We start from the raw sequence: 13167 nt of genomic DNA, 5'->3' as shown, positions 1-13167 counted from the left end.
TTCAAGTTTATTAAATGAGATATAGTGAAATGTGATATAGTTTTCCTGATCATCTTGGATTTTTTATAAATTTTTCCAGACACAATAGTTCAGAACAATGATGCTGATATTTAGAGTTCCACATGATTTTTATATTATTCTTTTCTGATGTACAGGCAAATATGGCTAATCATGGGGGCCACAGTAACCAAAGTAAACGAGGAGTGGATAATCCTCAAAGGTAATAATAATAGCTAGGCAGTATAGCAGAATGGCTATGAACTACTTTTTAGCTATGCAACCATGGATTTAAAAGTCTCATGCAATTGGGGGTGCAAGGGTATTTCAGTGTTAGAAATCTTGCCTGCCATGTGGGAGACCTGGGTTGATTCCCAGACCATGCACTTCCAAAAACACAAACATACAAGCAAAACAAACAAGAATTCAACAAATGGTGCAATAACAGGATACTCACATGGAAAAATAATAAAATGTGACTGCGCCATACAGCATACAAAAAAAAAACTCATGCAATTATTGTGTTTACTAAGTATTACAGATAAGTAGAGGGCATAGGACAATGCCTCAGACTTGGTAAATGCTCTTTAATTGTTAGTTTGTTATTAGTAATGTCTCACAACATAGATAAGGGGATGAGTACTTATATTAATTTTACTCACACCTTTGAAGGAAATTTTTGTAAAATGTCTTATGATATTCTTTGATCTGCTAATTTGGCCAATGAAAATGTTTTAACCTTTCATTTTAAATAGTTTTTTTCTTAATATACATCAATACCATTTTGCAGTAATGGTCTCAGAAGCTAGTGTAAAAGATTTCTGAGCCATACAATAATTAGGTTTTAAGAAGAGCTTTCATATTAAAAGTTGCTTTTTATTACCATTAGCTGTTAACTCTTTACCACAGCCATTATCCCTGCTTTTAACCAGCTTCTGGGTAAATAAATTTTATGTGTATTTATACAGTCTTCATTAAAATCACAGTAGAAATTACTACCCACTAAAGTCAAGATTTAACTTAGGTCCCAATCCCATGTAACAGAGCTAAGTTTTTTTCTTTTTTTGAAGACTTAATTAAAACAAATATCCTAAAGAGCAATGGATGGGCAAGTTCCACACTTAAGTGAATCATTCAAAGATTGATTTTACTCTTGTTTGAAATACAGAGAAACCTCATTCTCAAAGGCTGCAAATCAGACAAAAGCAAAGCAAATACAGAAACCCAAAGACCACATAGCATAGAGCGAAGCATACAAACTGATATTGCTATGTTGGCCTTTTGGTATAGGTGCTTTTCCTTGAATATAGGACCTTATTTCTTATTTTCAGTGATGACCCAAATGAAAAGGGTCACTTTAAGATAGGAAAATTTATAATCTATGACTATTTTATACTTTTGATTACAACCAAGGGGACTCAGCTTCAAATTTATGTGCAATATTCTCTTATGTAGATGTCACTTTCCCCATAGGTGCTAGACAAATTAGGCTATTTAGCATAAACAATGTATTCTATGTAAAAAATTGAATCATTCAATGAACCTTTCAGAATACCCATGTCTATCCACGTCTCTACTTCTTCAACTGCGACATCTGTCTTAGATATGTCTTCCTTCTTCCCTTGTGCCTCTGCTTTTATTATTCTTGTTCATAAGTGACAGTCCACAGGTTTTTACCCCTTAAGATCTACTTTCTCCAAGTAACCTTTACTTGGAGAAAGTAGATCTATAAGATCGTTACTTTATTTTTCACATAATTCAGATCTTTAGCTTTAAGTATGAATTTTCTCCCAATTTTTTTGTTTTCTAATGTTTCACATAGCTATGTCCTAGCTGTACTTAGGAATTTGGTTCCACTTTGGCAGCACTGAAATTAAAAAATCTTCCTTTTAGAAGAAATGTATATATTACTAGAGAAAATGTATGTTATTTTAGCTAACAGTGTTATGATCACTATGAAGCAATAGGCTTTTTTGATGTGTTGAGTTTTTTTCATTCTGTTGAGTTATGGATGTGCAGAATTGAGTTATCATTATAAAAAGAAATCTAAAGACTAAAGACATTTTCAAATGAAGCTCTTTGGAGCAAGTTTCAGCTAGAAGTCAACATAATATCTTCAATTTTAAAAAGATTATAAGCTACTGTTAGGCTACTCTTTTGACAGAGATGATCATAGAGTACAGATTCAGAAATTTTCAGACTGGGTTAAAAAAAAGTTTTGTTTACTCTTTCCTTACTAAAGAGTCTTACACATCATTTATTTAATATTTTAAACTGTCAGGAACATTCAACCACTGACTTTCTAACCTACCTATTTGGGAGTTGTCATCACCCTATTGTTCATAGGAAAAAGCATTCTCTCCACTCAAAGGAAGTGATTTAGATTAGTAAGACAAATACCTGTTATATGACTCAAATTAATAACTAACAGTACTTGACCTTGAGGTACACAGTCAAGAACAGTATTTTGCATCCACTTAAATTTCAAACAAAAATAATTTATTCTAATTAAAGTTTCTTTACATTGTTCAGAACATTAATCAAGCCATTATATCATACGACTTATTTTCTTTACAAAGGAAAATACCCCATCTTGATTTAAAAAAAGGCAAACCAGTAAGCTACATTCAAGATTAGAAATAATATACAGCCTATGCAGCCACATGAGAAATAGTTTCTGCCATTGTTATTACACAGGTAGTTGCATCCTTCAGCTAAAGCTGTGAGCCTTGTATTTGTTTTATGCATATTGTTTTTTTTTCTATTACTTGGCAGGAGATTGTACTCCCTTGAGTCAGCTGTGTTCATTGGTCAGAATAAATTCCAGCATCTGACTCCAATCCCATTAATCACAGACTAGCTTGAATAAGTAAGATAATATAAAGATAAAAAATATCTGAATGGTGAACATTATGTATGTATGCTATTCAGTAACATAGAGATTTGAGATATTCTTCTGAGTTCAAGATAAATGAAACTGTCCACCGAAAAGGAAAAAAATTGTCCTACATGAAACACTTTATCCTCAGGTAAAAGGTGTATGAGCCAAGTAGTACATCTTAGTGCTGACAGTCTTAAAACCTCTACCCTTAAAGAGTTTAGGTTTCCCCAAGAATTTCCATGTGAAAGCCATCTTTGTTACTTCTTTACTTACATATAGACAATAGGCCACTTAGAATGAAAAACTTTTGGGATATTTCATGATTGAACTATATCAATACAGCACAAATTTAGTTTCTAGAATTAAAATTCTCAATTTAAGGAATTAAAAATAACTTTCTCCAGGAATAAAATGTTACATTTCAAAACAAAGCCTAATACTTTATAAGCTGCTCTACATAATTAGCAGCTGGATTCCCTTTAAGGAAAATGACTATACAATTTTATATACATATAGATTTTCATTAAGGACAACTGAAGGGACAGATTAGACTGAAACCTCTGTGATACTTTCTATTGCTAACTGAATGATATATATAGGATTCTAATAGTTTGTTTACACGTTTTACAACTATTTCATCTCTTTTTTCACTTAGGATTTGAGGGATACTGAGACAATGTTGGCTTCAATGATCAGGTTATTTCAAGTCTTGGTATTCAAATTGCTAAGTTTTTATTAACAATATTGTGATTAAAAAGTGATTTTAAATCTGAAACTTTGAAACAATAGCATATAGAGCTGGAGTTATCGTAATTATTCCTGTGTAGTATTTTTCATATCTTTAAGTATCATTAAGGTCAACAGAAATATAACCTATTCACAGTGCATTTGCCCCTTTCTACAGTTCGAAGAAACCTACATGGTTTCAACCCTATTTTAATGGCCTCTTTTTTTCTTATCATGAATGGAAATCTAGGCATTTCACATGCTTTGAAAAACCATGTCTAAAAACTTGAAATTCCATTCTTTATCTGAGAGGCAGAAATTTACAGAGATTATCATCAAACATAGAATTGTCTTTCTGAAATACCTTAAGTGTTATATTAATTAATAGCATATATCTGATTCTTAGCCAGAATACGGAGCTGGAGGGCGCTCTTCTTTCATACTGGAAAATCAGCTACTATCATGGTACAGTGTGTGCAAATACATATACTGAAGAACTGCAAAATTTTAATCAAAATCTACTTTGTTAAATAATTTCTTGTTGGAACCACTGAGAGAGATATAGCATCCTCATGACCAAATCATGAATCTCTTCAGAATTAATTCTTATAAAGGCAGTTCTGATTATGTTGATCCAAGTAATGCAGTGGTGGCAAGTTGGGTAAAGGCAAGGTTTTACTTTTAGTTTCCCCAAATGCTGTCTCTCTTGATTTAGGAGGGCTTGGGAATACCCAAGAATTATCTTCCAGGGAATTTCTGCCATAAGAATTGTGTTCCTGAAAGTTTGCACCATCATTAGGAATAGATCTCTCATTATCTGTCCATGATTGGAGAACCGGTTTCTCGGATAAAATTTTTATGTCTCCTGGTAAAGGGGAAGATGTGGTATGACAAAGAGCTTTGCCATTTGGTGAGAGAGAGGTATATCGTTTGTATGTTGCAGTAAAATTCGTCAAGTGAAGTTTTGCATTATCTCTCCCAAGGTCTTCAACGCATCCTACTGTGGCACAGGCTAGAAAGAAAACACAGGCTAAACGTCAGTATTCATGGCATCTGTGATCATAAAACACTGTAACACTTCACCAATTTGTTGAATTCTAGTATTGGTAATGTAATTAACATTTCTAAGTTAGAGGGATTACTGAAGGTAGAGAATTGAGTTTTAATCCTAGACAAGTTCTTTATTAACATTGTGTCTTAAGGTAAGTCGCTTAATGGCTGCCACCTATCAATTTCCTTGTCTGTAAAAGGCATATAGGTATTACTGTCCTGCCTATATCATAGAGCTGTTAAGGATGAAGAATTTTCATGTATAAAACAATTTATATTTATGAAAACCTGTAATGTTAAAATGCAAGTCTAGATCCTACTATTAGCTCTTACTGTGGCTACAGAAAATGCTTGTGGACTGTTTACTTGTCAGTGGGGATTGAGAAAGTTATTCTTAATTAAGTCTAAGATTTTTTAGTTAAACATAGCATTCTTTTACTATTCAAACTTTTGCTTATTCACTTTTCTCTATGAGTGGTCCAAAAAGTAATTTTTTTCAGAATTATATTACATTGTGAATTGGTGAGGCCCAAATGAAGCTTTTAGACACACAAACACACACAAAGGCTTTTACAGGTAAAAACAACTTAAAAGGTACAACTTAATCCTGTATTGTAAAACATAAAGAACAGCAAATGTAAATTCTGCTATGGTCATAATATAGGTCAACACACAGACACACACACACACAAAGTACATATGCAATGACTTAGAAAAAGACTGCTCTAAAGTTTTTAGGCACAAGCCAGCATGATGACAGTATGAGGTTTCACCTAACCCTCCAACTCTATTTATCGGAGTAGAAAAGATAAAATTATCTTAAGCCCAAAAAGAATGCAAAATACAACTAAGGCTTGACTCTGTGATTTGAGAAGAAACAAGTTGAACCCCACTGTAAGTACACTGCCTTTTTTCTTAGGAGGGTGGACACAAGGGTGGGGGGGAGAATTGGAAGTTACAGTCTTTGCTTCTCAACAAACGTAATACAGGGAAAGAAGGCAGTATCAGTCTTATTCTGTCTGCTTTTCAAAGCCATGGGTCCTGGGGTGAGGAGTGGTGACCTTGAGCCTGCTGCTATTCTATGAAATGTGCTCAGAAAACTTATGGTTCAAAGCACCAGAAGATGTAACATTTGAAACTCAAGACAGGTAAAAAATGAGCCATTTCCGAGTACGGAAAGAGCATTTATCCTTTATTATTCTGTGGTAGCCTAATATTTATTCCATAAGCAAATAGCCACAGTAAGAACTCACTACAAATTTACTCTTATGAATGCCTTCTAAGAGAAGTCTTATTTCTACCATCAAGTTTTTATTTCCTCATATATAATTCTGACCACTGGAAAATTCAAGGAAAGATTTAACCATCAAGTAAGTTAGGGCCTACTAAAATACCACACTATTTTGCCTGATTCATATGTTTTTAACTCTCTAGAAACAGAGAGAAAAGTATCCCCGATTCTGAATGTTTTCTTTCCTGTGCAACATTTCCTCCTATTAGAAAACACTCCTGAGAAGAACTATTATAAAAGAATTCATTTATGATCTCTTTAAGAAAATCTGATATGCAAGTAACAATTTTAAAAATTAGATGCAATTTTTTTTTTATAAAAAGTCACATTTCAGAACTTTAAATTGTAGGGCATTCAAATTCATATTACACATTTTTTCCGAAATGTACTATTATGCAATATAAGGTACAAATACACTGATTTTTCTGAGATAAAAATAGCTTTGGCAAAGTATCCACAACTAGTTAACACAAAACTCACAAATTTTAGTCAACCAAGCAGTTATATATAAAAGGCAAAGCAATGATAATTTTTGTTTGGTTGAAGGGAATGTGGGGAAAGCATGTAGTCTCTGTTATAAACAATCCTTAATGGAAAGAAAAATTAAGTTTACAAATGTCTGGTTAAAAAAGAAGAGAAACAAATAAGGAATCAAAATTACTTTTTTTCTCAAAACAAACAGTTTAAGAAGCTAGGGCTTTGGTGTATTCTGTAACACTGGAATGAAAAATAGCATTTGGTATCTTTTGTTTCTTTTTAAAATATATGAAGTAGTTGTGGTAAAAGGTCAACTAGCACAAACTTAACACCTCAGCCTTATACACATAAGCAACACTTGGCTGAGAAAAAAGCCACAAGGGGAAAAGAATACAGTACTGAAAAAAAAACACAGCAGCAACACCTTGATGTGTGAAGCTGACCAGTATGAGACTGAAGCCAAAGCCGAGGATGGGTAAGCTAGGAACACACTATGTATACTTTGGCTTTTCGAACTCATTTGATGAAGGAAAAATCTGAGAGGATGGTAGATAAGATTTTGATAAGCTACAATAGCTAGTTGTTCTTCAAACAGTTTTGGCTGGAATCAGCTGTTTCTGGCAAATAGTACTTGCCTCTCTTGATTGCAGTTGGGGTTTTCAGTTTTCTTAGTAGTTCAGCTTGTACTTGAGTCACCAGATGTAAATTAGACATTTCTCTCTTCATTTCCCAGTATGCTTGTTGTATATTATCACTGAAATACAGTTTTTTTTTTTAAGTTAATGATCATTATTCTCTTTAAGGACATAAGGGAATAACTTGAAAATAAAAATGAGATCTGTATTTCTGCTATAATTAGTTTTGAGATGATGTAAATTAAATTCCCTCATTAAATAAAAATAACTGAAACATACTTAATTAGGGTATTAAAGTTAATAAGCAGATCATAAAGAATAACATTGTCTTTCTGATTTCTAACAATTAACTGCACTATATTAAACAGAAAGGAATTATAAAAATACTCCAAACACTGAGAGTTTTTTATAAGTTCTCTTAAAATTGAGATTTTATTACAGTCTATATTGACCAGTGGTGTAAATATAACTAGTAATCAGGAATATGCTCTTCATTTGCAAATCTGTTCAAGAATAAAGTTACATACATGGATTTATTTTAACAAATAAATTTGTTATTTATCTTTAAATCACTCCATTTTGATGTTCTGAATTAAAATAGTGTATCAGTTGCTAAATATATTCCCAGGCACACATTAATATAAAAATCGTTTCATGCATTACATTCTTTTATGTTTGACTGGGTTGTCTCATATTATTGGTTCTAAATCAATGTGACATGACAGCATAAGATACGAAGAGCCAGATGATTTCCTGGTAAGGGAAAGAAAGCTAAAGAAAGGATTATATAAAACAGAAGTAAAACTTGACAAATGCCTCTCATATTTTAATAATTAAAAATATTTTATCTCAATCATCTGAGATATAATAAATTAGATATTTTAAACCTAATGTTTATAGGTTTCAGTTTTCCATTCTTACTGGGATATTCATGATTTTTTTAGACTTTCAGTTGCTAGCTAAATTGAATTGAAATCATCAACATATATTCTTGCTTTCCTGACCAAGAATTTATAAACTATTAAATGTGAGAATAAATGCTCTAAAAGTGTTTCAAACTACCATTATTGCCTCTGCAGTGTCAGAAGTACAGAAATCAAATTAGACAAACATGTCACCTTGTGACTCAAGTTTTGTCTCAGCACAAAAAAAAAACCTTTAAACAGACTTCTATGCTTGATATTTAAACATATCCTAATCCAATAAAGGAAGCAAAGATACATTTAAAAAGAGAATTATTTTTGAATTTTGTAAAGTTAAATTCCTCTTTTGTCAAATTATTCCCTTTCCTCTCAGGCTATAATTCTTTTAATAGAAGCAGTATAAATGTTATAGTGCTTTTGAGAAGACATCCTATTCATTTTAGTCTGTTGTAAAGTATATTCAAAATCATAGAGCTTTTTATAGGTATAAATAATTACTTCATAAAAATTAGTCAACCACCTCTGCTTCACTAGTAAACATCTGAGATGTTTCCTACAATGATGTTTCACATACAAACTTGCCTTAAATGTGAAGAGAGTGGTTGTGTTGTTGGTTCCTCGTTGCAATTCTGGGCATTCAAGATGCTTTCCAACGAGTTACTCACACTACAGAGCGGTGAGTATAAACACTGTACATGTATGTGTTAATTCATGCAGACAGCCATAATATGAATAATACAGTTTAAAAATAGTTTATTATTATTGGCTTGAGGCAGTAAATCATCATACTTGGAGAAAATGAAAGCAAATACCCAAGATAGAGCTTGGGTAAAGAAATACTAAGCATATCTAAGAATCATTTAAATAGCTAGGCATGTAAAATAAACAGAGAATTACAACAGAGGTGTTAAAGCAGTGTCCAGTATACATTTTCCAATTCAATTTAATGAAGACTACTTACAAATTAGGTTAAACTGAAAACTAGGTCATCAAGTTTAACACACATCCAGTCTTTTTCTCTATGACTTCAATATCACCTGAACTGAAAACTAGAGATAAAAATCTACAATTATTAATAAGTATAAGCTCTCCCTCTTGTGGGTAACAAAGTAATGGCAGTCACTGTTAGCCCCTGTATCATTTAATTAAAGTGCTATAATTTTCAAGGTTCGCTGGTGTGTAAAAACTATTTTAAATTCTGCCTACTTGAAAACAAATGTTTAAACCATTACTTAATTCTGGAATAGTCAAGCTGTCATCCCACAAAGTTTTTAGCAGGATTCAAACAAACCTTTACTTACCTAGTTACATTTGAGACTGTGCATAAATTGCCTCCCTTTTCCCAGTTATCCGACTAAGAGTGTGAACTTACAGTGAAATTTTGCTTTAAATGCCATACAAGCAAAAACTCAATCTCAAAAGAACTTATAAATCTACTTGAAAAATATTGCAATATAATCCTAAAGCATCCTAAATGAGAAACTTAAAAAATAAAATAGAAAAGATGGATGAGCAGTGTGATGGTGGCTCAGTGGCAGAATTCTTGCCTGCCATGCCAGAGACCGGGGCTTGATTCCCAGTGCCTGCCCATGCAAACAAAACAAAACAAAAGGTAAGTTGGAAAAATAACAATGGTAGGGCTTTTATTATGGCTAGCAATTTGGCAAACTAGGTAAGCTTGTTTAATACATGAGGAAAGAGGTTCAGAAGTTACTCCACCCTACCATGCTGTTCCTCAAAACCATCCTTTAGGTACCAGTTTAATGAATGATCATTGCCTTTTTGGGGGGAACACTGTTATCATCATCATCATATAATCATCAATTTATAAGCATCTACAATAATGCTGACTGCCATCAAAATCTTTTCAGTCCCAGAATAAAATGATCCATCTCTAAGATTTACATGTAATGAAATCTGTTTGCTCTTAAGAAGATGGTACATGTCAATGTTACAAAGTAAAAGTGTAAAAAGGTCAGTTTTCTTAATAGTACTACACATTCAACTCATTTTAATAGTGAAATAAATATTCCCTGTATGAGAAAAATCTACTTAACTCATTTTCTACTTTGGCCATACATATTTTCTTTAATTTTTAAAATTTTACTTATTATTAATAACCCCAGAAGAACTGAAAGTTTGAGGTATTCTTAGCCAAGAGCTAAAGCATAGCAAGAAATCATTCTACATTATAACCCAAAGAAAACAAGTTACAAGAAACCACGCTTAACTTTAATGTATGCAATGCATTCTGATAGATTCTATTTCTGTTTTATTCCATATTTTTAAAAATGCTCATCATAATTCACGAAATTGTATGATAACTTAGGGAATCTGGCACAGTTTGGAAAACACTAAGCTATCCCATATTTTCTAACCAATGGACTTGCTTTTTTTTTTTAGTAAACTTTTTTTTATTGTGAATTTAACATTTATACAAAGAAAAGAAAGAAAAAGCAATAATTTTCAAAGTACACTTCAACAAGTAATTACAGAACAGATTCCACAGTTTGTTATGGGTTACCATTCCACGGATTTGCTTTATAAGACGTCATTTGTATAGTTCCACAACACATGTTTTCAAATAAGCAAAAGAAATAGAGTAACTCCATACTTAGAAATGGTTTAAAAACTACAGTCATCAACATATGCCAATACCAAAACAGTATTCTAGTGGGACATTGGTTAAACCAAACTTCTAACAGACAGGTCTGTTGCTTTTCAATGATGTTTTTATACAATGAGTACCCTACAAAAGGCCTCAATTATTAAAAGCTTCAGTCTGTCTGGAGAAAACAATACATTACAGTACTCCTTTGTCTGACAGTGTAATGAAGGAAATAAAAAAAGCAGTGTTCCCCAAAAAGAGAGTTTACAAATAACTGAAAAAATAATCCTTAAAGATATCTAAACCTTGACTTAATAGTTTCATGGAAATATTTCTATGCACTTTTTTGCCTAATATAATACATTTAGTTTATCATCTGAATTGTTCCATTTAAAAGTATATAATGTAATTTACAAAAATTGATAAAACAAAGGAATATAAGCCAGAAATAAGTAATACATAATGAGGTGAAGGAAACAAGACAAAATGTAATCAGGAATGAGATTAATATAAAAATGCATAAGTAGGCCAGAAATTGGTTATAAGTTTCCTAGTTGTTAACAAGAAGGAATCTTAATCAGGCATGCAATTCACTCTGCCTGCAAAAGAAAAATGAAACCAATTTACAAAACACAAGTGCACTTGAGTATTAGGGGAGCCATTAGGGTATGCTTCCTTTACAAAGTTCTTTAACATACCATACATCATGATATGGCTTTAACATGCAGAAACTTGTAGAGTAAACTTTATGTAATCCTTCCTAAAAACTTTCCTTCAGCGGATCCTCTGAATTAACGCCAAGCTCTAGAGAATTCAGGACTGCACTGTGAAGCCACATTATAACTCCACAGAAGTATCATTAGTCTGGAAAAAAAATTAAACTAGGTGTAATCAAACAGCTACCTTCCCTATTAATTTTTTCCTTCAAAAGCCTAGTTTTGATCAATACTGCTAAATGAGGGGTTTGATGACCTGTGTAAGAACACACCTTCGAAAAAGGATCACTTGTTTTGAAAGAACTGGATCTATAAATGTTTTTTCTGGATATTATCTTCTTTCTGTTCTATCTGCTGTTAAACCCATCTACTGGGTTTTAATTTCAGTTACTGCATTTTTCAGTTGTAGAATTTCCTAAGGGGTCTTTTTCATACTTTCCAATTCTCTGCCAAAATTCTCAATGTTTTTTTTTTCTTATCTCCATGAAACATAAGGATAGCTATCATTTTTTAAAAGAAGTGAATGATAATTTCAGTATTTTATATCTCTGGGATCTGTTTATATTGTCTGGCTATTTTACATTTTTGCTGGTTCTTGTTTATGCTTCCATCTCTTTAGAATCCTTATTTTTGGCTGTGTGTGGAAGGCTTAGATGATGTTATCTTCTTCCAAAGTGAATTTACTTTTACTTTGGTATGCCCCTGGCAACATTAGCACTCAGGGATCTTTATGTTAAACAGTTTCAGGGAATGAGATGTTTCTATACTAAGCTATAGTCTACTAGAAGGGCCTATCTACTTCCAATTGACGTTTACTCAATTCCAATTCATGTAACCCTTTAGGGTCCCCATACAAAGGGAGATGCTTTTCATCAAGGCCAATCCCTTGCCAAGGGCATTGAACTTCTGCAAACAGAGATCTGGGGGAAAGAGGCAAACTTTTTGAGCTACTCTCAGTGGAAATGTTGATCCAACTTATTTTATCCCTCATAAATAAAAGCAGAATTCCCATTCTATATCATGTATTTCTACTATACTATTTATTTAGCTCCTTAATACTGACCTAATTTGATGCTAACATTTATTCATTCCCTTTTCTTTCTAAAAATTATTTGAGGTGGCTTAGAAAAATGACAAATATAACAAAATTAATAAGGGGAAACCTAGGTTAACTGGAGAAAAGAAGGTATATTTAAATAATATTAATAATAATGATAGGAGTCAGAAATAGTTGTTTGGGCTTAACAATTCCTTATTCTAAGCTTCCTTACAACCGAAAAGAAAGAAACGTGGGTTCCAAATTCTTATTTTAGATGAAAAAATAAACAGCTTGTAAGGCAACATTTTTCTTGTATACAATTTGGGGAAATAGCTTGTATAGATACCATACTACAGTTTTTTTTTATTTTGCTTTGTTTTTAAAAAAGGAAAAAGTTCCTTGTAGTAAACTTTGAAAAAATTAACTTTGACAAGTTTGTATGGCAGAGGTGAGTAGTTGCAACAGACACTGTATGGCCCACAAAGTCGAAAATATTTACTAGCTAGCTTTTTACAGATTAAGTCTGCCCATCCCTTATCTGGTAGAATGGCTAGATGACATTTCCTGAAATTGTTTTCTTTAATAGATTGTTACTTACAATCAAGTTTTTATTAGGAAGATGTGTGAGACAATTCGCATTATTTTCTTAGGTCAGTAAATAATTAAACAAAAAGTCAAATCACTATATTTTATATTTTATTTGATGGAGGGTATTCACACAGAATAGAGGCCATGCAGAAACAAAAACTGTTAGATAATTTAAAACGCTGAACTCAGGTAACTTACTGTGATGTATATTTGAGAAAAAAGGGTTGAAGCTAAAG

General features: G+C 32.4%; 1 protein-coding gene across 2 annotated transcripts in view; it reads right to left on the bottom strand.

Annotated features, from left to right (window-relative positions):
- Positions 1-2474: 2474 nt before the first annotated feature.
- Positions 2475-13167, bottom strand: part of AZI2 (5-azacytidine induced 2) — a 35102-nt gene continuing 24409 nt past the window's right edge. Inside the window, exons 7-8 of one of the 2 annotated variants that reach the window (XM_077129944.1) lie at positions 7058-7176; positions 2475-4616 (exon numbers count right to left, since the gene is read on the bottom strand). In XM_077129944.1, the coding sequence (XP_076986059.1) occupies positions 4204-4616; positions 7058-7176 (532 nt within the window). In that variant the 3' untranslated portion in view covers positions 2475-4203. Of the gene's footprint in view, positions 4617-7057; positions 7177-7262; positions 9030-13167 lie in introns of those variants that run through there. The other variant, XM_077129945.1, reaches the window with a different exon arrangement.

This window comes from Tamandua tetradactyla, chromosome 15 (genome assembly GCF_023851605.1).
Source record: "Tamandua tetradactyla isolate mTamTet1 chromosome 15, mTamTet1.pri, whole genome shotgun sequence".
In the NCBI taxonomy this organism is placed as follows: domain Eukaryota; kingdom Metazoa; phylum Chordata; class Mammalia; order Pilosa; family Myrmecophagidae; genus Tamandua; species Tamandua tetradactyla.
This window is presented reverse-complemented; position numbering and strand designations above follow the sequence as displayed.